The sequence below is a fragment of the Geotrypetes seraphini genome, chromosome 8, assembly GCF_902459505.1.
Source record: "Geotrypetes seraphini chromosome 8, aGeoSer1.1, whole genome shotgun sequence".
Lineage (NCBI taxonomy): Eukaryota > Metazoa > Chordata > Amphibia > Gymnophiona > Dermophiidae > Geotrypetes > Geotrypetes seraphini.
The window spans coordinates 897,259-922,281 of record NC_047091.1 but is presented as its reverse complement, the minus strand read 5'-3'; the positions used below and the strand labels follow the sequence as shown (position 1 = coordinate 922,281).

Genomic DNA, 25,023 nt, shown 5'->3' with positions numbered 1-25,023 from the left:
TTTATAATTGAAACCACAAACAAACCAAGTCCCGTCCCCAACCAATAGATAAGTGAAAGCAGAAAAATAGAAAAAGAAAGCACACCAGTCATACAACAAGCAATCCACAGACACTTCCCCCCACCCCTTCCCCAAGAGGTGCGCAACAGAAACCAGACTGGAATCTAGAGGAGAAGCATATACAGAATCCCATCCCTCCAAAAACCCCAGCCAGCCTCACCACAGTAGACACTGCTGTCAGAGCCAGATATATCGTAAGAGTGCCGGAGTCTGACCCTTGTCCCATGCAAGAGAAAGTTCAAATTTGGCTGATGCCCTAGTTGTCCTCTTCTAACACCATCTCTGGCATGTGTGATCTTTATATTTTGCAGAGTATAGGAGGACATGGATCTTTCTGTTTCTTTGGTGTTGACTACTACTACTACTACTACTACTAATTATTTCTATAGTGCTACAAGACGCACGCAGTGCTGTATAGAGTCACAAAGAGTAAGAAAACAGTCCCTGCTCAAAAGAGCTTACAATCTAAACAGGCAAGACAGATAAACAAGATGTCATGGATACAGTTAAGGGAAACTGTTAATCAGCTGGCTGGGTTGGAGGGCAGAGGAGTAGGGTTAAGAATTGAAAGCTATATCAAAAAGGTGGGTTTTCAGTCTGCTTTTATTTATTTTATTTTTTTTTAAACATATTTTTATTGAGAATGGCAAACAGCCCAGACAGGCAAGTACAATCATCAAAATAACAAGAACATTACAAGAGGGAAAAATGCTTGAGTACCTGAATAAATTCACGTAAACCGTTCTGAGCTCTCCTGGGAGAACGGTATAGAAAATTGAATAAAAAATAAAACATCTGGTGTATTTTTGAGGGAAAGGACCCACTCACCTGCCCAATCCTAGCAATTCTCCAATACATGCTTGATCTGTCTGCAACAGGCCTGAGGACATCTTCCATAAAAGTCCACTTGAGACTTTACTGCCTGGACCGTCTCAGCATCCTACAGGCAGCAACCAAGCCCCACTTAGAGGACAGCCAGAAGCCTGAGAATGAACATTAGCACCTAGACTGCCTAAGACTGACCACCCCTATGGGGTTCTTGTTTGCCAGACTGATAAGTTGGTTTATTAGCTTAAGTTCTGCCATGTTGGCACAGTTAAAAAAAAAAAAAAAAAGTTGTTCATCTAAACACCATGTTAGTGGTATACTCTCTTATTCCATATGTAACTTACCTTGTTGGTAAAAGAGAATAGAATAAAGTTCGTAATTCATGCAAAGCAAAACAAACACCTGGTCTCACATACTCTCTCAACGAGTCAATCTGCAGTCTCACTTTCCCTCAACAAGATAGCAGGCTGCAGAGGGGACCATCCCTTCAAGGGGCACCCTCTCTCGCCCCTCTGCATCTCACAGTTACAGTCACCAACGTGTGTCTGACTCATCCTTCTTGTCCATAGGGAAAGTGAAGTTACTTACCTGTAACAGAAGTTCTCTGTGAACAGCAGGATAAGTCAGCCACACACACCCTCCCTCCTCCCCTGCTGGTGATCCTGCTTCTCCAGCTAGGGGAAACACTGAGGAACAAGAGGGCTAGCACAACCTGCACATGCTCAGAGCTCTGGGAGAGCAAATGCAAAATCGGGAATGTTGAATGACATCTCCAACATATGGCTGACTTATCTTGCTGTCCACAGAGAACTTCCATTACAGGTAAGTAACTTCATTTACTGTATCAGGGTGCCTTTTTGTGGTAGCTCTACATAGCACAGTTTTAGATGCAGTTTCTGCTCATCTGATGACTTCTCCTAGGGAAGGGTGAAGAGATGAGCGAGGAATTATTTAAAGGTTAAAGAATAAAAAATACTTGTAATTTTTTCCCTTATCTCTCTTAAGATAACCTTGGTGCAGCTGTGGCCTTGATATCTGGAGCTGGGATGATTCAGGGCGTGGTGCACTTCCTGCAATTGTCTGAAAAGAAGTGCCTCATTGATGGTGTCATTGATGGTCTGAGCCCTGGCAAACATGGGTTTCATGTACATGAGTTTGGAGACCTGACTGAAGAATGTTTCAGGTAACAGTGATATCCCCAGATACCCATTGTAATCTGCCAGGTGAAACATGTTATAAAGCAGAGGGTGGGAGGAGCAGTAAGAAGTGGGTAAGGCACAGTAAGCTCCTCTATGATTTTCTAAATAATTTATTGTGGTCTTATTTCTTTGAAAATCTGTTTTTCCTGAAAAGTGCTTCGCTTGTCATGCAACCTAGCAATGGCTGTTTATATGGTTCTGCCACTATCTCCTACTGAAAATAAAGTGCATCTGTACCCTGCTGGAAGGAGATGCGGCAGATTCACAAAATATAATAATGATACGATGACAATTTGTTGGTGCAGGTGTGGCATGCACTTTGATACTGAGGGCAGTCTGCATGGAGGACCGGAGGATGCAGTGCGGGTAAGTAATGCCGCAGCATGAGATCCTTATACAACAATCTGGGTGGTGTTTGTTTAGTGCTCTGGCACAACTAAAGAGGCAGAGCTGGTGGGGTCACAATATTACCTTTTTTTCCTCTTTCCCAGAAGTTGCTTATGGCAGTGAAAGGGTATATGTGCCTACTAATGAAGAACACAGTGCTTTATCTAAGAGTTCATTAGGAATGTGTTTCTTCTCTCAAGCCTTGTGCCTTACCCTCTTGGTGTCCTGTCTCCTAGGTGTTTATTGATAGTACAGGTTGGAATACAGCAATGCAATTAGGTCACATTCTGTACTGGAGCTGTGCTGAATAGCAATGACCAAATAAGAATAATGAAAAAAATTATGTGGCCAAATACGAATAATTTATTTTAAAAATGTTTTATACTGTTTTATATCAAAATAGTTTACAAAATGGTTACATACATAAAATGTTAAAACAAATCAGGACAAGTAGAATAATGGACATTGAGCTTTAACATAACGAATAATAAAAGAAGTGACACAAAATTATAGGTCAAATGTTTCTCGGTAGGATTTAGCACCATAGAGCCCTGGATTATTCGTATTAGAATTTAAATTACTATTTGGCTGAATACAAATAATGTGTTTAGGGCACTATTTGGTGCTGAATCAAATATGAATATTTGGTTAGTTCTATTCGGTATATAAGGTACTTTTGTGCTTTATATTCATGGATTATTATGTCGTAGCAGGTGCTCCCATTTGCTATGTTGGGAGGACCCATGGTGGCCCTTTCAGGTTTTGTGCTAGGAGAAATAATAACACTGAAGATTTCTTTTCTAGCATGCTGGGGACCTGGGAAATGTGGAGGCCGGAGCTGATGGAAGAGCTGTCTTTAGGATGGAAAACAGTCATTTAAAGGTGAATGTAAAATTTTTTTCATCTCAATCTCATCTCACTTCCTGTTCTCTTTACATCTTTTACCTTTTCATCTTCTTCTCTGATACCTTATTCTATATTTCTAGTACGAAAGACACTTTATTCCTAAACCTTGTGGTAGTCAATCTCTTTTCGTGAGAATTCTTGTAGAGGGCCTCATTAACATTCCTTTGCTCTGCCTCCCATCCCTCTGGTTTGTCCTCCATTTCTTCAGTTGTCGCTCTATAAGTAAGATGGTAAGAGCCTGTCTTTTCTGCTTGTGTTTATTTTTCAGTTAAATTTGTTTTTTGCTTACTGTTTACAAGGCTTTTCAGTGCTGCAGAGGATCTCAATCTTGGGGCATCTCTAGCTGCGGGAGAGCGTAGACTCTAAGGTTGATGGTCTGCTTCCAAGGAGCAGACTGCTTTGCAGTGCACCCACTTGGACAGCCTGCACTAAAAGTTTGGGGGCTCCAGGATCAATCCCTTGGGAGAAAGACTCGCCCTGGTTCATCAGCAGTGGGCTTGAGTGCAGGCTGAGTGGCTCTGTGGTGGTTTTTCAAGGATTGGAGCCAACTGTTTCCTCACCCTGTCTGCGTGCACAAGGTCCAGTGAGGGTTGAGGTCTCTGGCCAGTTCATTGGGCCTGAGAGGCAATCTGAAGAGACAAGTTGTCCAGATTCCAGGTTTGTTGAAAGAGAGGTTCTCCCTATAAACTGTCTACAGCTTCAGCACTTGCAGTTCCCAGCACACAGCTGGTTTGTTGTTGTTTTTTATTTGGGGGGGAGCCTGTGTTCTCAGGTTAGAGTCAGGGTCTCCTACCTCTAAAATCCCCAAATCAATAGTTTTTGGACCCTAATGTAGCACATCCAGGCCATTTTTGGCACTAAAATTGTTGCCGCAGTGGCCATCTTGGATTTCCAGTTTTAAAATAAAAGCTTCTATCTACCTCAAAACACCTCATTTTTGCTTTAAAACAGGAGTGATGGACTTCTCAGGCTTGGATACTTTGGATTCATGCCAGATTTGTGCTGGATGGCTGTCTAAGGATCATCCGTGTCCCACATACCAAGTGGGGGGGGGGGGGGCAGGAGCCACTGGTTTAGCCAGCTCCTAGTCCCTCAGGGGGGAGGGGTGATAGTGCCCAGATGGTACGAGGGCCAGGAAAAACGTCCAGGCTTCAGCCGGACCAGGAAAAATGGCCAGGCTTCAGCCAGGGAGCAACACAAGTGCGTTCCTGGTGAAGTGCAGCTGTGGCCCTGCTGCAAAACCCCAGAAAGGAGCTCATAAGTGTCCACAGGAGCCATCTGGACATCCTGGACTGGGGTTTCCCTCTGAATTCATCAATATGATGTTTGAAGCTTACATGATTAATAAGGGCTGCATGGAACATTCGAGGATCATGGACATGCTGGCACCAGAGGTTCCTTCCCAAAGAACGCAATTCCCCAGCAATAGTGTTGTACGCAAGACAGGGAGGTCCAGTCTAAGGAAAACTGAGACAAAGAGGGCTCTGTTTCAGTGCCTTTACTCTCCCAGTCAGGGTCCTTTATCTCTAGGAGCCTGGATCTGGTGTAGGTCCTTGATCTTGGAGAGAAATTGACTGTGTGCAACCCCTATAAGAGAAGAAAACCAATTAAACCACTTCAAATCAAAACTGAAAACTGAAAACCTTCTTATTCACTGATGCTTTTGAAATCTAAACTATGCCTTCTAAGCCCATCTCAGACAGGATTCCCCCTCCCCTATGTACTTCCCCTAAATGTCTCACTATCCTATATATTTTATGGAGTTCCTCCCTTATCCTTCTGTTTCTCATATGTTAGTAATGTCTTGTTAATGTCGATTTGTATTATTAGTTTGTAAATCCACTAGACTAGGCCTGCCTGCCACTAGACCAGCCTGCCTGCCCTGTGATATGTCCCTGCCCACCACTAGACCAGCAGAGGGGGCACAGGGTGCAGAGCCTGACAAGGAGTATGGGGTTGGGTACAAAACCTGGCAGCGAGAATTTGGTTCAGAATGTATTTTTTCTTGTTTTCCTCCTCTAAATCTAGGATGCGTCTTATGATCAAGTGTGTCTTATGGAGCGAAAAATACAGTAGTTTCAAACCGAATTACAAATATAAAAAAGTAAAAAGGGATAACAGGAACATTTCACACATACGTTAACAAAAATAGATAGACTTACAGACAACAATGGGAGAGGGGGTGGAACTCCAAAATTTTAGAAAAAGATAACAATGAAGGGTTACATAATAGGGAAGGGCTAAAAGCAGAAGCAGGAGAACAAACTGCAGACAATGTACACAATGCAGGCAAAAATTTATTATCCCAAAATAAATTGCAGTAATATAAAAACCTTATTACCAACCAAGGGACCCAACACGGTCCGTGTTTCGAACAAACACCTTCATCAGGGGTCCATGGTAAATAAGGTATAAAGTATACCGCAAAAAATGAAGATAACAACAATTGCTTGTATATTAAATCTGCCGAAAGTGCTGCCAAAAATGGGTAAGTCTCCTCTTCCCTCCTCAGGTGTGCTGGCAAAAAAGCCTACCTTGGAGTCTCATGTGAGTGCTGCCTCATCAGCCTCTTCGAGACCTCATTCAAAGCTTGCCTCCTCACGTAGGGAGTACTCTTCCTCGAGGTCGCCCCCGAAGGAGCGCACAGCTGCACCTCTGACCCAACATCCTTTGGTCTCGGTGCCTATGTTCAAGGACATGCTTAAGGCTATCCTTACTACGTAGATTTCCTCGGTTGTGAGCCCACTGGTCTCGACCTCGACGCAATTGGCCTCGGCCTCGACCCAGTCCAGGTCTGGCCAACCTGAGCATTCTTCCCTCGTGTCTCGGGGTCGTGTCCGCAAGACTTGCAGAATACCCTCCAGCGATTCTTCATCCCCCGAATTGGGGCCTGTGACTTTGCGGGGGTCCAGGAAAGGGGCCCGCTTTTCGCCCTCTACTTTAGTGGATTTTTGGGATCCCACTGCCAGCAGGTCCCCAGTGCTTGGGATTGTCCCAGCTGTGCTCAGGCTCTTTCAGTCTGACCGTGACCTGCCCTCCTTTCTGAGTCCTCAGGTGCTTTACCCTGGTGTCGGACCTCTAGCTGCTGGCAGGCTGTTTCTTCCTGATCAACGTATGCTGCCCACTTTCTTTCTGAACATTCTGGATTTGGATAGGGGGTGGCTTGGGAGTCCCTGGAGGGTCACCTTAAATGTGCTAGGGCCTATTCTGGACTTGAGGGCAGTGAATGCCTTCCTGTGAGTTCCACGTTTCCAGATGGAAACGGTGTGTTATGTTGTGGCAGCGGTGGTGCCAGGGGAGCTTTTTGCTTCCTTTGATCTCACGGAAGCGTACCTCCACATCCCGGATTTTTCCGGTTCACAGGAGGCTCCTGAGATTTCACTTTCTAGGGAGACACTTCCAGTTTGCGGTGCTGCCCGTCAGGCTGGCATCAGTGCCCAGATCCTTCTAAGTCATGGTGGTGGTTGCTGCCCATTTGCGCTCCCTAGGGGTGCTAGTTCATCTGTACCGAGAAGATTAGCTGTTCAGTGCTCCCTCACTGAGGGAATGCCGCAAGGCGGATCTTCAGGTGGTGCACTTGCTGGAAAGTCTTGGCTGGGTGATCAACCTCAAGAAGAATCATCTTGAGCCGACGCAGGACTTGGAGTACCTGGGAGTCTGGTTCTACACAGGTAGGAACCGGGTATTCCTGCTGGAACCCAGGAAGCTCAAGCTTGAGTGCCATCCGGAACATGTTAGCAATTTCAGCTCTGATGTCCTGGTAGTATCTACAGGTTTTGGGTCTCATGGTGATGCCATAGCTATGTTTCCGTGGGCATGCACTCACCTCTGTCCTCTCCAGTTGTCCCTTCTGACTTGGTGGAATCCTCAGGGGGATGCACTGGGAGTGAAGTTGCTTTGGTTGGCGGCGACGCACAGTGGTATGACCCTGACGACAGACGCGAGTCTCTCCGGTTGGGGAGCAGTTTGTGGGTCTGTGCCGGTCCAGGGCCAGTGGACTGCACTGGAGAGCAGGTGGTCGATCAATCGACTGGTGCTGCGCGTGATCTGTTTGGCACTGCTGAGATTTTGAAGGTGCCTCCACCAAAGAGCCATCTGTGTGTTCTCAGACAATGCCACGGCTGTTGCCTATGTCAGCCATCAGGGAGGCGTGGGGAGTCATAAGAACATAAGAAACGCCTTCACCGGATCAGACCTAGGTCCATCTAGTCCGGCGATCCGCACATGCCGAGGCCCAGTTAGGTGCTCCTTATTGGAGACCCAGATTTCCCATATCCCCCAATGTGATTTGCAAGAAGGTTGCTCTTTGCCTGGGCAGGGAAACATCTACTGGCTTTGTCCACGGCTCATGTGGCCGGAGTGAACTATGTGCTGGCAGACTTCCTCAGGCATCAGATTCTGGACCCGGGAGAATGGTCCCTGTCCAGAGGAAGTTGACGGTGTTGGCCTCCGCGAACCTGGAGGTGTTTTCAGGTTTGGTGTGCCGGGGTTCAAGTGAACTCTTTGGCCCCATTGGTAGCACATGTTCTGGCCTTCCTGCAGGCTGACCTCAGGAAGGGTCTGGCGTTTTTTCGCTACGTGTCTAGATTGCGGGACTGTCGTGTTTGGGACCTTCTTCTCTTAGAGGTTCTCTGGCATCTCCCCCAGACGTTGTACACTTTTTACGGGGGAGGGGGGGGTGAAGGGCTGCAGCCTCCCTTGAGCCTGCCTTATTCTGCGTGGATTCTGAATCTGTTTCTCCACTCGCTGGCTCGTCTGCCCTATGAACCTGTGGATGGGATTTCTCTGAAAGATCTTACCATCAAGACCGTTTTCCTTGTGGTGGTCACTTCGGCACAGAGAGTGTTGGAGCTTCAGGCTTTGTTATGTGGAGATCCTTTTCTCTGCGTCACGAAGTCTGTGGTTATTTTGTGAACAGTGCCTTCTTTTTTTTCAGAAGTAGATTTCCGTATTCCACGTCATCCAGGAAGATCGGCTACCCACCTTTGTTCAGTTGGGTTCCAAGTCTAAGAACTGTGTTTTGCAATCTTTGGATGTGTGGTGTCTCCTTTTGAGATACCTGGAGGCCACGAATGACTTTCGTCTTTCGGACCATCTGTTTGTTTTGGCGGGCTCTTTGCGTTGGGATCAGCCTGCTTCCAAGGCTTCAATCTCTCGATGGATCCATGCTACCATTTCCGCTGCTTGTGTGTCAGTGGAGAAGAAGCCTTCCCTTGGGGTGAAGGCTCACTCTACCAGAGGAATGGCTTCCGCATGGGCTGAATCCCGTGCTGTCTCGTCTGATGAGATTTGTAGGGTGGCCACTTGGGGGCCTCTCTTCATGCCTTTACCAGGTTTTCCCACCTTGATGTGGTGGTTGGGGTTTAGCTCTTCCCTAGTTGCCACTGGATTATCTCCAAATATTTCCTTGGACTTCTGGGTTTTTGGACAGTTTCCGGTACCATTATCAGTCTCTCCGCTGGTTGCCACCGGTCCAGCAGGCTCTTCACCGGTAACTCTCCAGTGACTGACAGTCCAGGGTCTCTCACTCTTCAATGGTCCTCTCCAACCCTCATTGGCCCTCCAGATCTTTGGGCTTCTTCCGGTACCATTACCAGTTTCTTCGCTGGTCACAACTGGCCCTGCTAGTCACTCACCAATCACCTTTGGCCAATGATCTCTGGTTCTACAGGCTGCTTCCTTCTGAGTCTTCTGGCAGCTCCTGGCACCATTACCAGTCTCTCTGCTGGTCATCACCAGCCCTGCCAGTCATTCGCCAATCCCCATCAACCTAGGACCTTGGACTCATCTGGATGCCTCCCTCTAGGTCTTCTGACCACTTCCTGTGGTCCCTCCACTGGTTACTTACCAGTCACTTTCATCCAGGCTTCCATGGATCCTGTGGGAAGTTTTCCACTTCTGTGAGTATGCATTACTGAAGGCTGTCTCATGTGGGTGCTCATTGCACACAGCAGGTTAGTTCTACATTGTTCCTCAATGGTTTTTCTGTGTTGTCTTGGAGCCTGTTTATTGCTTGTTTTCATTTTTGCAAAGCAGACCAGTTCACAAATTGTTTATGTTGCTGGGGAGCTTCCCCAGTATCCCCTTCCTTGTCATGGATTTGTTCAAGTATGTTGCTTGGTTTTGGGACTGAACTACAAGGGACTCTAACTCTCTCTCTAAGGTGGGAGGAGTATGTGCTTAGAAAAGTGTTTGGATTTCTGCAACTCCTGGATTGTGGGAAGGGATTGAACACCTAGCGTACTGAATCCTCCAGGGACTAACAGAAAGAAGATTATCAAAGGTGAAAACTTAATCTTCCATTTAATTTTTTAGTCTTCTAACATTTTTATACTGAAATTTCAAATTATGTTTTTTCCGTGTATCTACAGACTGCTGAGAAGATGACAGGGATAATTTGAGTCCTTTACTCTGTCTTCTTCTTAAATATTCCTGGCTTTCTTTCACCATTATTGAAACCTCTCTATTGAGACTCCCTAAAAATCCTATCTCAATAGTATCCTTCAAGGATACTCCACACTGAACCATCCGCTTCTGGGCAAATGTCAGCTTAGCACCCCCATCTCAGTTTAAAAGTTGCTCTATCTCCTTTTTAAATGTTAGTGCCAGCAGCATAGTTTCATCCTGGTTAAGGTGGAGTCCATCCTTTTGGAATAAGCTCCACCTTTCCCAGAAGGTTGCTCAGTTCCTAACAAATCTAAATCTCTCATCCCTGTTCCATCATCTCAAACATGCATTGATACTTTTGAGCTCTGCCTGCCTCTTCGGTCCTATGCATGGAACTGGGAGCATTTTTGAAAATGCTACCCTGGAGGATCTGGATATCAGCTTTCTACAAAAGAGCTAAAATTTGGCTTCCAGAACCTCCCTCTCATATTTTTCTAAGTCATTGGTACTTACATGTACCAAGACAGCTGGTTTCTCTCCAGCACTATCTAAAATCCTATCTGACGCATGAGGTCTGCCACCTTCGCACCAGGCAGGCAAGTGACCAGGTGACCTTTATGCCCACTAGCCACCCAGCAATCTATATGCCTAATGATCAAATCACCAACTACAACAGCTGTCCTAACTCTTCCCTCTTGAGCAAAAGCTCCTAGAGGCACATTCTCAGTGCAAGAGGATATTGTATCCCCTTGTGGGCAGGTCCTAGCTACAGGATTATTCCCTACTTCATCAGGGTGATGCTTTCCTTTTCGAAGAACCTCCTCCAAGGTAACACAGGGGCTGCCAGCCTGGAAGTGGAACTTCTCTACAACATCCCTGTAGGTCCCCTCTATGTACTTCTGTCCTTTCTCAACTCAAGTCTGTTACTTTAGCCTCAAGGGAACGGACTCATTCTCTGAGAGCTAGGAGCTCTTTGAGTGAGCACACACATGCAACTTTTTGCCAAGTGGAAGGTAATCATACATATGACAGTTCAAAATAATGGATAGTATCCTACTTGCTGCTGGACTACAGTCTGCATCTTTTGAGCTGATTAATTAAACCCTATTAAGGTACTAGGAATATATTTGACTAGTATAAAGAGCCTTAAGATTATATTCTGTGCTTTATTTAGTATTTGATTCTTAGCAGGTAATGAAATATAGTAAAAATATGTATTAAAAGAGTTCTCCTGTTGTCCCAATTAGAATAATTTACTATAAATTAAGACTATAAGTAAAGAAATGAGAAGGAATGGGAGGGAGTGGGTGGGAATTAAGACTAAGCCAGACCCTGCTCTTCCTACCAGAGACTATCTCTAGCAGAAAGTTCAAGTTTAAAAACTGTAAAACTTTAAAGAGTTTTTATTCTTTGAAGACTAGCTAAGTAAAGTGTGCTCTTTTAAGATCTAAACTGTCTATATATAGGAACCACATAAGATCACAAAAAACTGAAGAGGCACATTGAATATCCAAAAATATATAAGACAACTCTTATCATTAATGCCAAACCATACTCAGAATTTGTTTTGTGTAATTTACAGACTAAACATTGGGACAAACAAGTCAGTTGTTAAATGTTGTTGCTTCACACTTCGATCATTTTACTAACGGCACAACTCAGAGAATACAAAATACTTATCTTGTGCTTGTAAGAACTTGCAATAAAGGTTCTGGGTCCTGACGCATTTTGCAACAGTTGTTTCTGAAGACCCTTAAGACATCAATTCAAAAAAAGTGTGGCCTATAAAACAAAAATAAACAAAACAGGTTACAATCTGACATACAAAAAAGACACTACAAGAAACATAAAAAACAAAACACTTGGCAGCTGCAGAAGTCTCCCATTCGCTTTTAAACTTCAAACTGCAGACAAAATCTCTTCAAATGTGCTGCTCCTTTCAAAGCTACAAAACCAGAAGTGACGTCACCCACTGTCCGTGGGACGCTTGAAAATTCTGAGCATGGTTTGGCATTAATGATAAGAGTTGTCATATATTTTTGGATATTTAATGTGCCTCTTCAGTTTTTTGTGATCTTATGTTGCTCCTTTGAAGTTGGCTAGTATAAGTAATTTTTTTTCCCTATTCATGTGGGATATATAAAGGAACCTACAATTTAGCTTTTATACCCAAGATTATAAAAACTTAGAGCAAAATAATGAGTATTTACCCAGAGATATGTTCTCTACTCCTCTCCTTTCCTCTCAGAAAAAGATTGAAAGTAATTCTAGCTTCAGTAGTAAGCTAATGAAGTTTGACTAGCAACAGTGTTAACTGTCAAACTTTAGTGTGTGCTTTGTAAGGTTTGCAGTTTTTTACTTATATGGTTTGAGCACCCTACATGTAGGATATTATTAATCCAATTGTGATAACATCAGTGCTTGTACCACTAGCCTAAACTGATCAAATTGAATACCATATTTCCCCATATATAGGCCATGGCTTGCATATCTGGGGTGGCCTATACAGCATTTTAAAATCATTCCCTTACTTCCCTCCCCTTCCCTCCCTCGCTGGCAGCAGCCTCCTTGAATCGTGCCACCAACGTTGCAGAACTGAGAACTGAGACAAAGCCATACAGGAAGCAGCACAGGGCCAGCCTGCAGATGCAAAGATCACACCTGCTCTGCAACCCTGGCAGCACAATTTGAGGAGGCCGCCGTCAGCGAGGGAGGTAAGGGAATGCGGGGGAATGATTTTAAAATGCTATATAGGCCGCCCAGTTACTAGTAGATAAGCTGCGCCTACTAAAATGGGGCAGCTTATCTACCAGTTTTTAAACTCGTTTAGGCATTTTTTGCGGCCTATACATGGGGGCGGTCTATATGTGGGGAAATACGGTAAATGTTTGAATCCATTTCAATTTCCTTTAAACTAGATTTTCTTAATGAATTTAACTTAAAAAAACAGTTCCTGGTTTGCTTTCATCCACTGTCTTCCTTCAGGTCGGGGACATTATTGGACGCTCCCTCGTCGTAGATGAAAAGGAGGATGATCTGGGCCATGGAGGACATCCCCTCTCTAAAATCACTGGCAATTCAGGTGAAAGGTGAGAGGGATAGAGAAGTAGGCAAATTCCCATTGCTGCTATTTCCCTGCTGACAGACTTGTGGAATACACCCTATTTATAGGGATCTGGCCAGGTAGGGTGGGGATCTAGTCACCCCCAACATGATCCAGTGACAGCCAAATGCAAACCAGGGGAACGTATATTGCACTGTAGTACAGTCTGTTAAATTCAAGCATTTAATCAGTACTGCATTGCCTTTTTCTATAGTTCTTTCAGAGAGAAAAATAGCTTTGTATTTTAACTAGGAAAAACACTTGTCATCCCAAAATTGTGTAGCAGCCAAAATTAGATTTTGGTTTTATTCTTGTAAAACTATGGAATGGTATGTGCTATTTTATGCATTTGACTTTGCTGAATTTGAATTTGTATGATGACACCTTGTTATCCTTGGAGAAGTAATGGGGTCAAGTGATACAATGGTAAAGGAAATTGTATGAATGGTCTAGGTCAACTCAAGACCTTTGTAGATTTATTTTATATTGTTTAGTGAAAGGGTCCCTGCTTCTGGTGAATGTTGTCACCAACATTCACCAGTCACTGGCCTTTCAGCTTGGAGGGCCTAGATATTGTGGTGGTACTTGATGTTCCCTCAACTCATCACCATCACCATCATCCTTCTCCTCCCCCTCTCCAGGTACTTCAGCTCATCTCCCACCTCCTCAATCACTTCTCCCTCTCCCTCTCCTGCTGCGCTGGTATCCTCTTTGTGTTGTAGTGAGAGAGTAGGTGCTGCTGCAGCAGCTGATGTTCTGGGAGGAGGAGGGGCTGTTGATGTTCCTGCCTACTCTTCTTCCTCCTCCTTCCCTTTCTCCTGGGCAGCAGCTGGAGGCTGTAATGCACATTGATTAGCTGCAAGAAGGGAGAAAATGAGACATCAGTATGGTTAGACATGTCAGGTGCAGAAACATGGTTGACATAGCTGCTGTCTAACATGGACACAAGTTTCCTTTCTGACCTTCAGGGATTCATAGGTCCTAAAATCATACATATCAGCATCCCTGAGGACTGGGTTATCAGCATAGTGGGTCTTAAGTCACAAAGGGAAAGGGAAGAATTGGCATATAGGGCAGGACCCCCTCACCAGGCAGTAAGTGAAAGGTTGAGAAAAGGAGTAAGTGCCACATATCCAAAGATTAGCTCTGCAGGAGTCTTACCAGATTCCTATCGTGACAATAGGTAATGGTTGTGTGGGCACGGTGGTTGGAACTACAGCCTCAGCACCCTGTGCTGCTCCTTGCGACTCTGGGCAAGTCACTCAGTTCTCCATAGCCCCAGGTACGTTAGATAGATTGTGAGCCCACCGGGACAGACAGGGAAAATGCTTGAGTATCTGATTGTAAAACTGCTTAGATAACCTTGATAGGTGGTATATAAACATATAATAAACTTGAAACTAAATATTAAACCTTGTCTTAATTGTGTATGAACGGGAAGTGTCTACGTGTCATAGTGTCCTGGCAGTGAGCTCACCCTCTCCATCACCATAGTTGAGTCTGGAACACTGACTGGTGTGGGAGACCGTACCAGTCAGTGTTCCGGACCCAACTATGCCCAATATCTCTCTTTTCAAGGTGGTGAGGGTGAGCTCACTGCCAGGATCCTGTGACTTGATCCTCTTGGTCCTCTTGGTCTTGATCCTCCTGCATCAGCCGCCACCTTTTCTTTAATGCCTCCACCTCACAGTTTTGATAGTAAATAGCCTTGAATCTGGTGCCCGATAGCAATTTGACCTTCTGTGCCAATCCTGTCAGTCTCTCTCCCATAGAAGGCATCATAGTTGGCTCTCTCCTGGGAGAAAAAGCACAGTTAGTTACCATAACAGGTGTTATCCAGGGACAGCAGGCAGATATTCTCAAATGTGGGTTACATCATCCACAGAGCCCTGTATGGACAGTGGTAAAACGAACTGTCACTGTAAGCTTTTAGCAAAGCTTCGAAACTGCCCGCACCATGCATGCGCAAGTGCCTTCCTTCCTGATGCCAGTTCTATGCCCAAGTGACGAAACCAACTAGGGGAGGTGACGGGTTTTGAGACTATCTGCCTGCTGTCCCTGGATAACACCTGTAAAGGTAAATAACTGTGCTTTATCCTTAGATAAGCAAGCAGCATATTCTCACATATGGGACTCCATAGCTTTAGTAAAAGGGAAAGGAGGGAGAGTTGGCTTCTAAGGAAATATAAATGCTTTTGCCTTGCAAGAAAATCAGAACTACTGTTTGATATGAGTAGGTGGAGGCAAGGGAAGGAAAATAAATACAAACTAATAAGAGGAACCCCGTCCTCAGCAAGAGGAAAAAAGGGAAGATCCCAAGGAAAAATATAAGTATGGAGGTTGTAAAATAATAGACAACCTCATAGCAGCAGTGGAATCTAAGCATAGGTGAGGGAGAAGCCATAAAGATTCAAGAAGAAAAGAATATATGGATACTGGCAAATGTACATATATGGGCAACCAGACCAAAAAAAGCAGCTGAAACCAGTTGTACCCCAAGTAGACACAGATGGGTAATGAATGGGAATTTTGCCAAGTAAAATTAAAATATGGTTCCCGTTGAATAGAATAGTTGTATAGGAAAAATACCCTTGTAAGGAGAGAAAGTCGTTACTATGGATTATAGAATGTAAATGAAAAGAAATAGTGGCGGATTGGGGCCAAAGCCACATGTTAAAAATGCTCCGCTTGAGGGCTGTGAGAGCTCTGGCATGTCATGAAAAAAGATCCGCAAAAGGTTAATCTACTGAAACAAACAACCATCTAATTCAATGGTAATAATTCAAAATGAAGGAAAAGATCTCAGAATTACCATTCCCAGGATAATAATGTTATATCGTAAACATTCCGGGCTGTTGTTTACGATATAACCCGTTTATCAAAGAAACCCTGAAGAAGCCGCTTGACCGTGGCGAAACAGGTTCCCGTTGGACATGATACACGGGACACCATGGTGAAATTTATCTGCCGTTTGCATGTTACATCAAGTTTAAAAGATAAGTGCCATTATTAGGCTTTCTTTGATGTTTCATCTTGCATTTTTGCACAGCCTGTTTGCATAAGTAGGCTAGGTTTGCACTAGCCACTTTATAAAAATGCTATTGACATAGTTTTGAGTGAGGCATGTTTGCACTTTAGGCTTTTTAGCACAGTTCTATATAACTAAAAAATACAAAAATAATTTATTTCTATTTTAAGCACATCGAAAAAAATGGGCAGCTAAAACCAAGTCAACATGGCTTCTGTAAGGGTAGGTCATGCCTCACAAACTTATTGTACTTCTTTGAGGGAGTGAACAGCCAGGTGGATAAAGGGGAATCTATAGACATCATTTACCTTGACTTCCAAAAAGCCTTCGACAAGGTGCCACACGAGAGACTGCTTAAAAAGATATGGAACCACGGGGTACAAGGGGAGGTCCACCGATGGATCAAAAACTGGCTGTCAAACAGGAAGCAGAGGGTTGGCGTAAAGGGCCACTACTCAGACTGGAAAGGGGTCACGAGCGGAGTTCCGCAGGGGTCGGTGCTGGGACCGCTCTTGTTCAATATCTACATAAATGACCTAGAGGCGGGAACTAAGTGTGAAGTCATTAAATTTGCAGATGACACCAAACTATACAGCAGGGCTCAAACCAAGGAAGACTGCGAGGATCTCCAAAAGGATCTAACGCAGCTGGAAAAGTGGGCCGAAAAATGGCAGATGAGCTTCAACGTGGGGAAATGCAAGGTCATGCACGTGGGGAAAAAGAACCCGATGTTCACATACAAAATGGGGGGAACACCACTAGGGGTTAGTAACCTGGAGAGAGACCTGGGAGTGATGGTAGACGCAACACTGAAGGCATCGGCGCAATGCGCCACAGCCTCTAGGAAAGCAAACAGAATGCTGGGTATCATTAAGAAGGGTATTACAACCAGGACGAAGGAAGTTATCATGCCGCTGTATCGTGCAATGGTACGGCCGCATCTGGAGTACTGTGTCCAGTACTGGTCGCCGTACCTCAAGAAAGACATGGCGGTACTTGAGGGAGTACAAAGAAGAGCAACCAAACTGATAAAGGGAATGGAAAATCTCCCATATACCGACAGATTGAAGCAGTTGGGACTTTTCTCCCTGGAGAAGCGAAGACTTAGAGGAGACATGATAGAAACCTTCAAGATCCTGAAGGGCATAGAAAAAGTAGACAGGGACAGATTTTTCAAATTAAGGGGCACCACAAGCACAAGGGGGCATTGGGGGAAATTGAAAGGGGACAGGTTTAGAACAAACGCTAGGAAGTACTTTTTCACTCAGAGGGTGGTAGAAACATGGAACGCGCTCCCAGAGGCTGTTGTAGACAAGAAAACACTAAATGGTTTCAAAGAAGGTTTGGATAGATTCCTAGAAGAAAAAGGGATTGGGGGGTATAGATAGGTATAGACCATTGCTCAGTCAATGGGCCTGATGGGCCGCCGCGGGAGCGAACCGCTGAGCAGGATGGACCTATGGTCTGCCTCAGCGGAGGCAACTTCTTATGTTCTTATGTTCTTAAATATAAATTTGCTATCTTTGGAGTGGTAGCATTCAATAAATTTTTGTGATTAGTGACAAATTAAGTCAAACACATACATATAAATAATAATGAAGGTTTTTTGATCAATGAAAGATACCACATGCCACAATTCCCTTTTGGACAATATCATTATTATCCTGGGAGTGGCAATTCTGAGATCTTTTCCTTCATTTTGAATTATTACCATTGAATTAGATGGTTGTTTGTTTCAGTAGATTAACCTTTTGCGGATCTAGTTTATAGTGGTTAATCTTTTCTCCTGTTTTTGCACTATTTTTGATGTCATGAAAAAAGCCAGTGCAAGGATAACAAAGGAGAAAGGAAACCAGCTGAAAAAAAGGGAAACCAGTAACGAAATTTAGTAAAGAAATGGGGAGTGGAAATCTTCTTGTATAATCCCACTTTATTCCAGGACCAGTGGGTTATTTCCCACCACCCGCCAGGGTCTGTAGGAAGCCTCAAAACTTCAGAGGTTTTTTTCCCCCCCTCCCTTACATGCTCACCAGTCTTTTCTTCCTGCAAAGCCAGGCTGTAGGAGCTCATCTTTTCTGCTCGTGTTTTATGATCTTTCAGTATTTTTTGTTCATGGTGCCCTCGTGCTGTGGAGGTTCCCTGCAGGGACATCCTTATATTTGCAACTGGTTTACTGCAAGAATGGGGGCAAGACCTTTCACCGCCTCACGGGAATGAGGACAAGACTTTATAGTGCCCCGTTAAAAAAAATTGCATCTGTGTCAGTCTCGGCATCTCCTCCCCAGCTCTTTTTGCGCCTATTTCACCTTCAGAAGCCAGCCATGCCACGATGAAGACAAAACCAAACCCTGAGACCAATGTGATTTGAAGAATAAAATTACCAGACAACAAAAGGTAGAAAAAAATTAATTTATTATATATTTTGTGATTAGAATATTTCAGATTTGAAATACAAGGGTCATTTCATAAATAATGCAAACTATTTTTTTAGTTTACATGTTTTATTTTTTCCAAGTACCGTATTTCTTTACAATCCTTCACTATAGTCTCCCTGCTTTATAATGACCGAGTCCCAATGTCCGGGAAGCTTCATTATTCCATCCAAGACACCATTTTGTTCAGTTGCCGAATGGCTCGGGTACCGGCAGAAGAAAGCTCTTCCAGAGATGCAAAACGATGTCCATGCATAGGTTGTTTCAACTTTGGGAAAAGGTCAAAGTCTGGTGGACTCATGTCTAGACTGTAGGGAGCACGAGGTAACACCTTCCAGCCGTATTTGCATAGTTTTTCTCTTTTTGTGGTTTAAAACATTTTTATTAAGAAGCAAACAAACAAAAATCCAAGACATCCAAACTAGAGAGCTGCACGGGAACGGGGATGACGGGAATCCCGTGGGTTCCCCTTTGGGTCATGGGGATCCCGTGGGGATGCCTCCTAGGGTTGCGGGGATCCTGCGGGGTTCCGATGCACTCGAGCTGCGAGGCTCGTCTTCTTTTCCCTATCTGCCCTGCTGTAGCACACAGCCGACCGGAAGTCTTCCACGATGTCAGCTCTGACGTCGGAGGGAGGGCTTAAGCAAAGCCCTCCCTCCCTCTCTCCCTACGACGTCAGCGCTGACATCGGAAAGACTTCCAGCTGGCTGTGTGCTGCGGCAGGGCAGGTAGGGAAAAGAAGACCAACCGAGCTTTCCAAAAAACAGGGGCTGCTTGACTTTTTTTTTTTTTTTTTCATTTTCTCTCTCTCTTTGATTCTTCCTTATTAGCAAATAAGAAAAGGGGAGCCAGGGGAGAGGTGATCACAAAAAGTAATCCGCCTTCGAGGGAAGCAAAGGCAAGGTAGAAGAAGGGGACAGAGTTCTCTTACATGGAATAGACAACATTTCTCTTATTTCAGATGCTAGGGACCGTCTGAGACGACGGTATTCCGTTTGCAGCCAGGGAAGCAGATGCATGCAGAGTATTTTCAGAGTTAAACTGGTTTACTGTGGCCAGAAATATATAGTGTGCATGCTTTAAAATAAGAAATCAATGCTCCAAACTCAAAGTAAAATTAAAAAAAAAAAAAAAAAAAGAAACTAAGGTAGTTAATTCTAAATAGACAGTTATTATAGCATCTGCGGATTAGTCATGAGAAATAGTTGTTTCTGAAAAGGGTGTTCTGAATGGCTATGTTATGTCTGGTGTGGGGGGGTATGCCTGTGTATGTTTGTGGGGTGTGTGGGGAGGGTGGGTGTGGGAGTGGGATGAGGTACCGACGGCATTGTGGTTGGTAGCACATACTCAATCTGCAGCGGAGTTTAGCTGGGTATCCAGATAGTCTGTGGTTATGGCTGATTTGAAAGTGACTACACTTAGTGTGGATGGAGTCAAGTCTCCCATTAAGCGTTCATGGATATTGACTCATCTCAAGAAGCTGGGTACTGATATAGCATATTTGTAAGAGACCCACCTTTCTCAGATCGAGCATGGGTTAGATTTCTGTCCCCGCGCAACTCTCTAGTCTACAGTTAACTGGATGTGACCACTGAGCGATGATTCAGATGTGCTCTCTTGTGTCTGTTCTTGTTTGGTTGGTTGGGTTGTTTTTTGGGGGGGGGTTTAGATAAAGAAAAAACATAATGTCAGGTTTACTCCATAGCAGTATATCAGGTAGAAAAACAGAAATGCTCTGAAGGGAGAGTGCTATATACATAGCAGCATTAGAAAAAGTTCAAAAAAGAACGACAAAGATGATAAAGGGAATAGAACTCCTCTCGTATGAGGAAAGGCTAAAAAGGTTAGGGCTCTTCAGCTTGGAAAAGAGACGGCTGAGAGGAGATATGATTAAAGTCTACAAAATCCTGAATGAAGTAGAACGTGTACAAGTGGATCAATTTTTCACTTCATCAAAAGTTACAAAGACTAGGGGACACTTTGTGACTCTATGTTTCTATGTTTCTACTCCAGTTGAGGGTGCACCATGGCCCGGTACAGCGGCATGATAACCTTCTTCGATCTGTTCGTGATCCCCTTCTTTATCATTCCTAGCATTCTGTTTACCCTTTTCACTGCCACCGCATATTGCGCAGACAGCGTCATCGACTTGTCGATCAGAACTCCCAAGTCCCTTTCCTAGGTAGTCTCTCCAAGTACCGCCCCAGACATCCTGTATTTGTGCAGGAGATTTTTGTTACTGACATGCATCATTTTACACTTACCCACGTTGAACCTCATCTGCCATGTTGATGCCCATTCCTCGAGCCTGATTATGTCACTTTGCAGATCTTTGCAATCCCCCTGCGTCTTCACTACTCTGAATAACTTCGTATCGTACGCGAATTTAATTACCTTGCTCGTCGTACCTATGTCTAGATCATTTATAAAGATGTTGAAGAAAACGGGTCCAAGCACCGAGCCCTGGGGCACTCCACTGGTGACGCTCTTCCAGTCCGAGTATTGTCCATTTACCCCCAGTAAGGTAAGCTAGGGAGTGGCTTTAAAAGTTGAAAACAGCTGTCAAAGACTGTGAAGGAGGCAGCTCAGGAAGACCTGGCAGATAGGGCTCTTCTGGCCAGGCAAGGGCAAAGCACTAAGCAGAGCCAGGCAAGGGCAAAGCACCAAGCAGGAGCCCATGGAATGGGAAGGCCCTGCACCCCAGTATACTACATAGCTGGAAGCTCCAGAAGAAAGCAAGGACTTAGCGTTTGAAATGCCTGAAGCTGAACCGGAACAGATGGACATGAGTTTGGCAATTTCCTGCCAGTGATTTAATTTACTCTTTTGAATATTTTTGTTGGGACAGTTGACAGATGAAGTAATTGCCAAGGAACTGTGTTTGAGAAAGGTTTTTTTAGTTGCACAGAAGTGGGGGCTGGGCTGGAAGCAGTGCTGGAATTATGCACAGCACTAATTGAACTGCTCTACACCAGCTGGAACTGAGCATCGTAGGAAGCTGGTGTGGGGTTTTTTTGTTTGTTTGTTTGCTGCATTGCAAGAGAGTGACTGCCAGAATTGGGGAGGGTTCACAGCAGACCTCGGGTTGGGAATTTTTTGGGTGCCTGTGAAAAGCCATTACTAAAAGTGAACCCAGCAATTCTGTTCCCAGTCCCCAGAGACTGGAGAGTTGCTACAGCCTAGAGAGGCAAAGTTTGAACTGCATTGCGCTGAAGTTTTATTTTGTTGTTTAAACTGAAAGGGCCTGGTGAACTCAGGACTGTGTTAACCTAAAGCCCAGGTTTCCTTAATGTGGAGTGGAATTGTAGGCTTTTTCCTTTTTCTTGTTTGGGAGCAACATGGAGCTGCCCAGGACATGATTATGAACTGGAGACTACTTACCTGGGGCAGAGTTTGAGTTTGTTTGTTGGACTATAAATTGGCTACTATGAACTGTTGGCTTGTGAGTGAAAACCAGTAGCACAGTTTTTTTTTTGGGGGGGGGGTTAATTAAAACTTATTGCAATGGTCTGAAAGATTTTTGGTTTCTTATTATTACACCAGAGAACTAAATTACTGGGTAGGGTTTCCCCCTTTGAGAAATGCACCAGGGTCGTGCTGCCACCTGTGGGCAGTTCCTTGTGGGCCCGACTAGTGACAATTTGAAGTTACAGGGAAATACTTTTAAAACCAATAGGAAGAAATATTTTTTCACTCAGAGAATAGTTAAGTTCTGGAACGCATTGCCAGAGGTTGTGGTAAGAGCGGATAGCGCAGTTGGTTTTAAGAAAGGTTTGGACAAGTTCCCCTGACCTAGCTCCCACCATCCCTTCTTTCACCCAAACAACTTAGGAGGAACCCGCACATCCTCCCTCTCCTGACCCATCCTTCAACTCCCACAAACTTTTCTTCTCTGAAATATGGAGGAAGAAACCGCACAATTTCTGTGCTCAGCCAGATGTACCTCATGCCTTCTTCTTGACCCCATCTCATATACCGATATCCCTGCTATCAATCATATCCTCAACCTATCCATTTGCACTGCAACTGCTCCTGATGCCTTCAAATGTGCAGTGGTTAAGCCACTTCTCAAAAAACCCTTGCTGGACCCTACTTGCCTCTCCCTCGCCCTGCCTCCTTCCATTCTTATCCAAGCTACTCGAGAGCTCTGTCCTCTGTTGCTGCCTTGACTATCTTTCATCTCAACAAACTATTGATCCTCTACAATCTGGCTTTTGTCCCCTACACTCCACAGATACTGCCCTTAACAAAGTTTGCAGTGATCTGTTCCTGGCCAGATCTAAGGGCCTTTACTCTATCTTCATCCTTCTTGACCTGTCTGCTGCTTTTGATACTGTTAATCACTGCTTACTCCTTGATACGCTGTCCTTGCTTGGATTCCGCAAATCTGTCCTCTCCTGGTTTGCCTCCTACCTCTCCCATTGCACCTTTAATGTATGCACTGGTGGGTCCTCTGCTGCTATCCAGCTAGCAGTTGGCATACCCCATGGGTCTGTCTTAGGACCTCTTCTCTTTCTACACCTCTTTCCTCTGTGCCTTGAACTCCTCCCATGGCTTCCAGTATCGCCTGTATGCTGATAATTCGCAGATCTACCTCTCTCCTCCCAAGATTTCACCTAAAATTCAAGAAAAAGTCTCAGCCTGTCTGGCTGATATTGCTGCCTGGTAGACCCTCCGCCACCTGAAACTAAACAAATCCAAGACTGAACTGCTTCTCTTTCCTTCTGAACCGTCTGCTCCTCTCCCTCCATTCTCCATCTCTGTAAATAATATTGTTATTGTTCCTGTCTCTGCTCGTAACCTTGGCATCATCTTTGACTCTAACCTCTCATTTTCTACCCATATCCACAGACTGCTAAATCCTATCACTTCTATCTCTACAACATCACCAAAATTCGTCCCTTGCTTTCTGAACATATTACCTGAACCCTTGATCCCGCTTTCATAACCTCACACTTAGACTACTGCAATCTACTTCTAAAAGGTCTCCCGCTGAACTGCCTCCTCCTCATGAAATCTGTATAAAACTCTGCTGTATGACTTATCTTCTTCCAGCCTTGCTACACTCACCTTACCGCTCTCCTCAAATCACTTCACTGTCTTCCTATCCGCCTTCGCATACCGTTCAAACTCCTATTACCTACAAGTGCGTTCATTCTGCAGCCGTCAGTATCTCTCTTCGCTTGTCTCCTTATACACCTCTCCGAGAACTCCATTCCTCAAATTGCTTTTATCTGTACCTTTCTCCACTTCCAGTTTCAGACTTCACTCCTTTCATCTCACCACACTGTATGCCTGGAATAAACTACCTGAGTCCCTCTGCCATGCCCCTTCCTTTCCCTTGTTCAAAAGTAGGCTGAAAACGCACCTTTTTGAGACAGCCTTCAACTCATAACCCTACAGCCCTCTGCTCACCCTAGCCAGCAGTTTAGCCATCCCCTCTAACTGTAAGCCCCACCATGGTATCCTGCCTGTCTTGATTGTTTTAGACTGTAAGCTCTAGAAACGATTAATAGAATTAATAATAGTCCTGTATGATACAGTGAAGGACTTATACACATAAATGACAAAAATATAAGCCCACAATGAGAGACCGGACATTCTAGGAGAAAATGACGTTTAATCCAATAAAGTCGCTAGATGCACTGTATCATTTATCTGTATAAATCCTTCATTGTATCATAGAGGATTCCTGAGGAAGGCTTTGCAGCCAAAACATGAACTGTGTTGGATCCTCATTGTGTTCTTTAATAAAGGACTTGGTTCATCTCTGTGAACATTCTTAGTCCTTTGCCTCTTTTTTTGGTGGGACTTCCTTTGGGCTTTTATCATAGAGGATTCCTGAGGAAGGCTTTGCAGCTAAAACATGGACCATGTTAGATCCTCATTGTGTTCTTTAATAAAGGACTTGGTTCATCTATGTTAACAGTCTTAGTCCTTTGCCTCCTTTTTTTGTGGGACTGCCTTTGGGCTTTTTCTGACTCTCACCAGCTACCCTCTTGTTGATGAATCCAGGCTGACTTTTCTTTGATTGGTCAACATCTGTTTCTAGTCCAGATGAGGACTTACCTATATGTCCTGAAGGACTATCTCCGTTGCTGTTTTCTTTACACTCTTTTCAGGTACTGAGAGGTTACTAATACTCTCCTGCTTCACGCTATGATCTTTTTTTTTTCAGATTGGCTTGTGGGATCATTGCCCGTTCTGCTGGCCTCTACCAGAACCCTAAACAGATCTGCACTTGTGATGGTGTGACATTGTGGGAGGAGCGAGACCTACCTATAGCTGGCCCAGGACGTAGAGCTTCCACTCAGCCTTCTGCCAACCTATAGCAGGAGAATGATTTTTGTCTCCATTGTGTTATGCAAAATTTATATTAATAGAGTGATTCTCTTTTGTTATATCTATTTAATATCAGCAGAGATGTGGTAACTCCAAATTTCTGTTATATGCATTCCAATTAAGCCAAAATGAGAGAAATCTTGTAGCTGATAATGAATTTTTCTCCTTACCAAATATTTAAGGAAACCTTGAAATCTCTATCATATGACAATTTTGGCTAAAGAAATGAACCATGCATATTATATAATTCTATTTGTATTTCATCTGTGTCTGGCAGATTCTCTTTGTTGTAAAGTGCTCTGAACTGTTAAGGTATAGCGGGTTATAAATAAATACTAATAATATGCAGAA

The 25,023-nt window shown here is 44.2% G+C and overlaps 1 protein-coding gene across 1 annotated transcript in view; it reads left to right on the top strand.

Annotated features, from left to right (window-relative positions):
- The window catches only part of CCS (copper chaperone for superoxide dismutase), a 43,871-nt gene extending 18,848 nt beyond the window's left edge, over positions 1–25,023 (top strand). Inside the window, exons 4-8 of the mRNA XM_033954115.1 lie at positions 1,894–2,071; positions 2,393–2,453; positions 3,279–3,356; positions 12,753–12,856; positions 24,509–25,023. Coding sequence (XP_033810006.1) covers positions 1,894–2,071; positions 2,393–2,453; positions 3,279–3,356; positions 12,753–12,856; positions 24,509–24,662 — 575 coding nt within the window. The 3' untranslated portion in view covers positions 24,663–25,023. The remainder of the gene's footprint in view (positions 1–1,893; positions 2,072–2,392; positions 2,454–3,278; positions 3,357–12,752; positions 12,857–24,508) is intronic.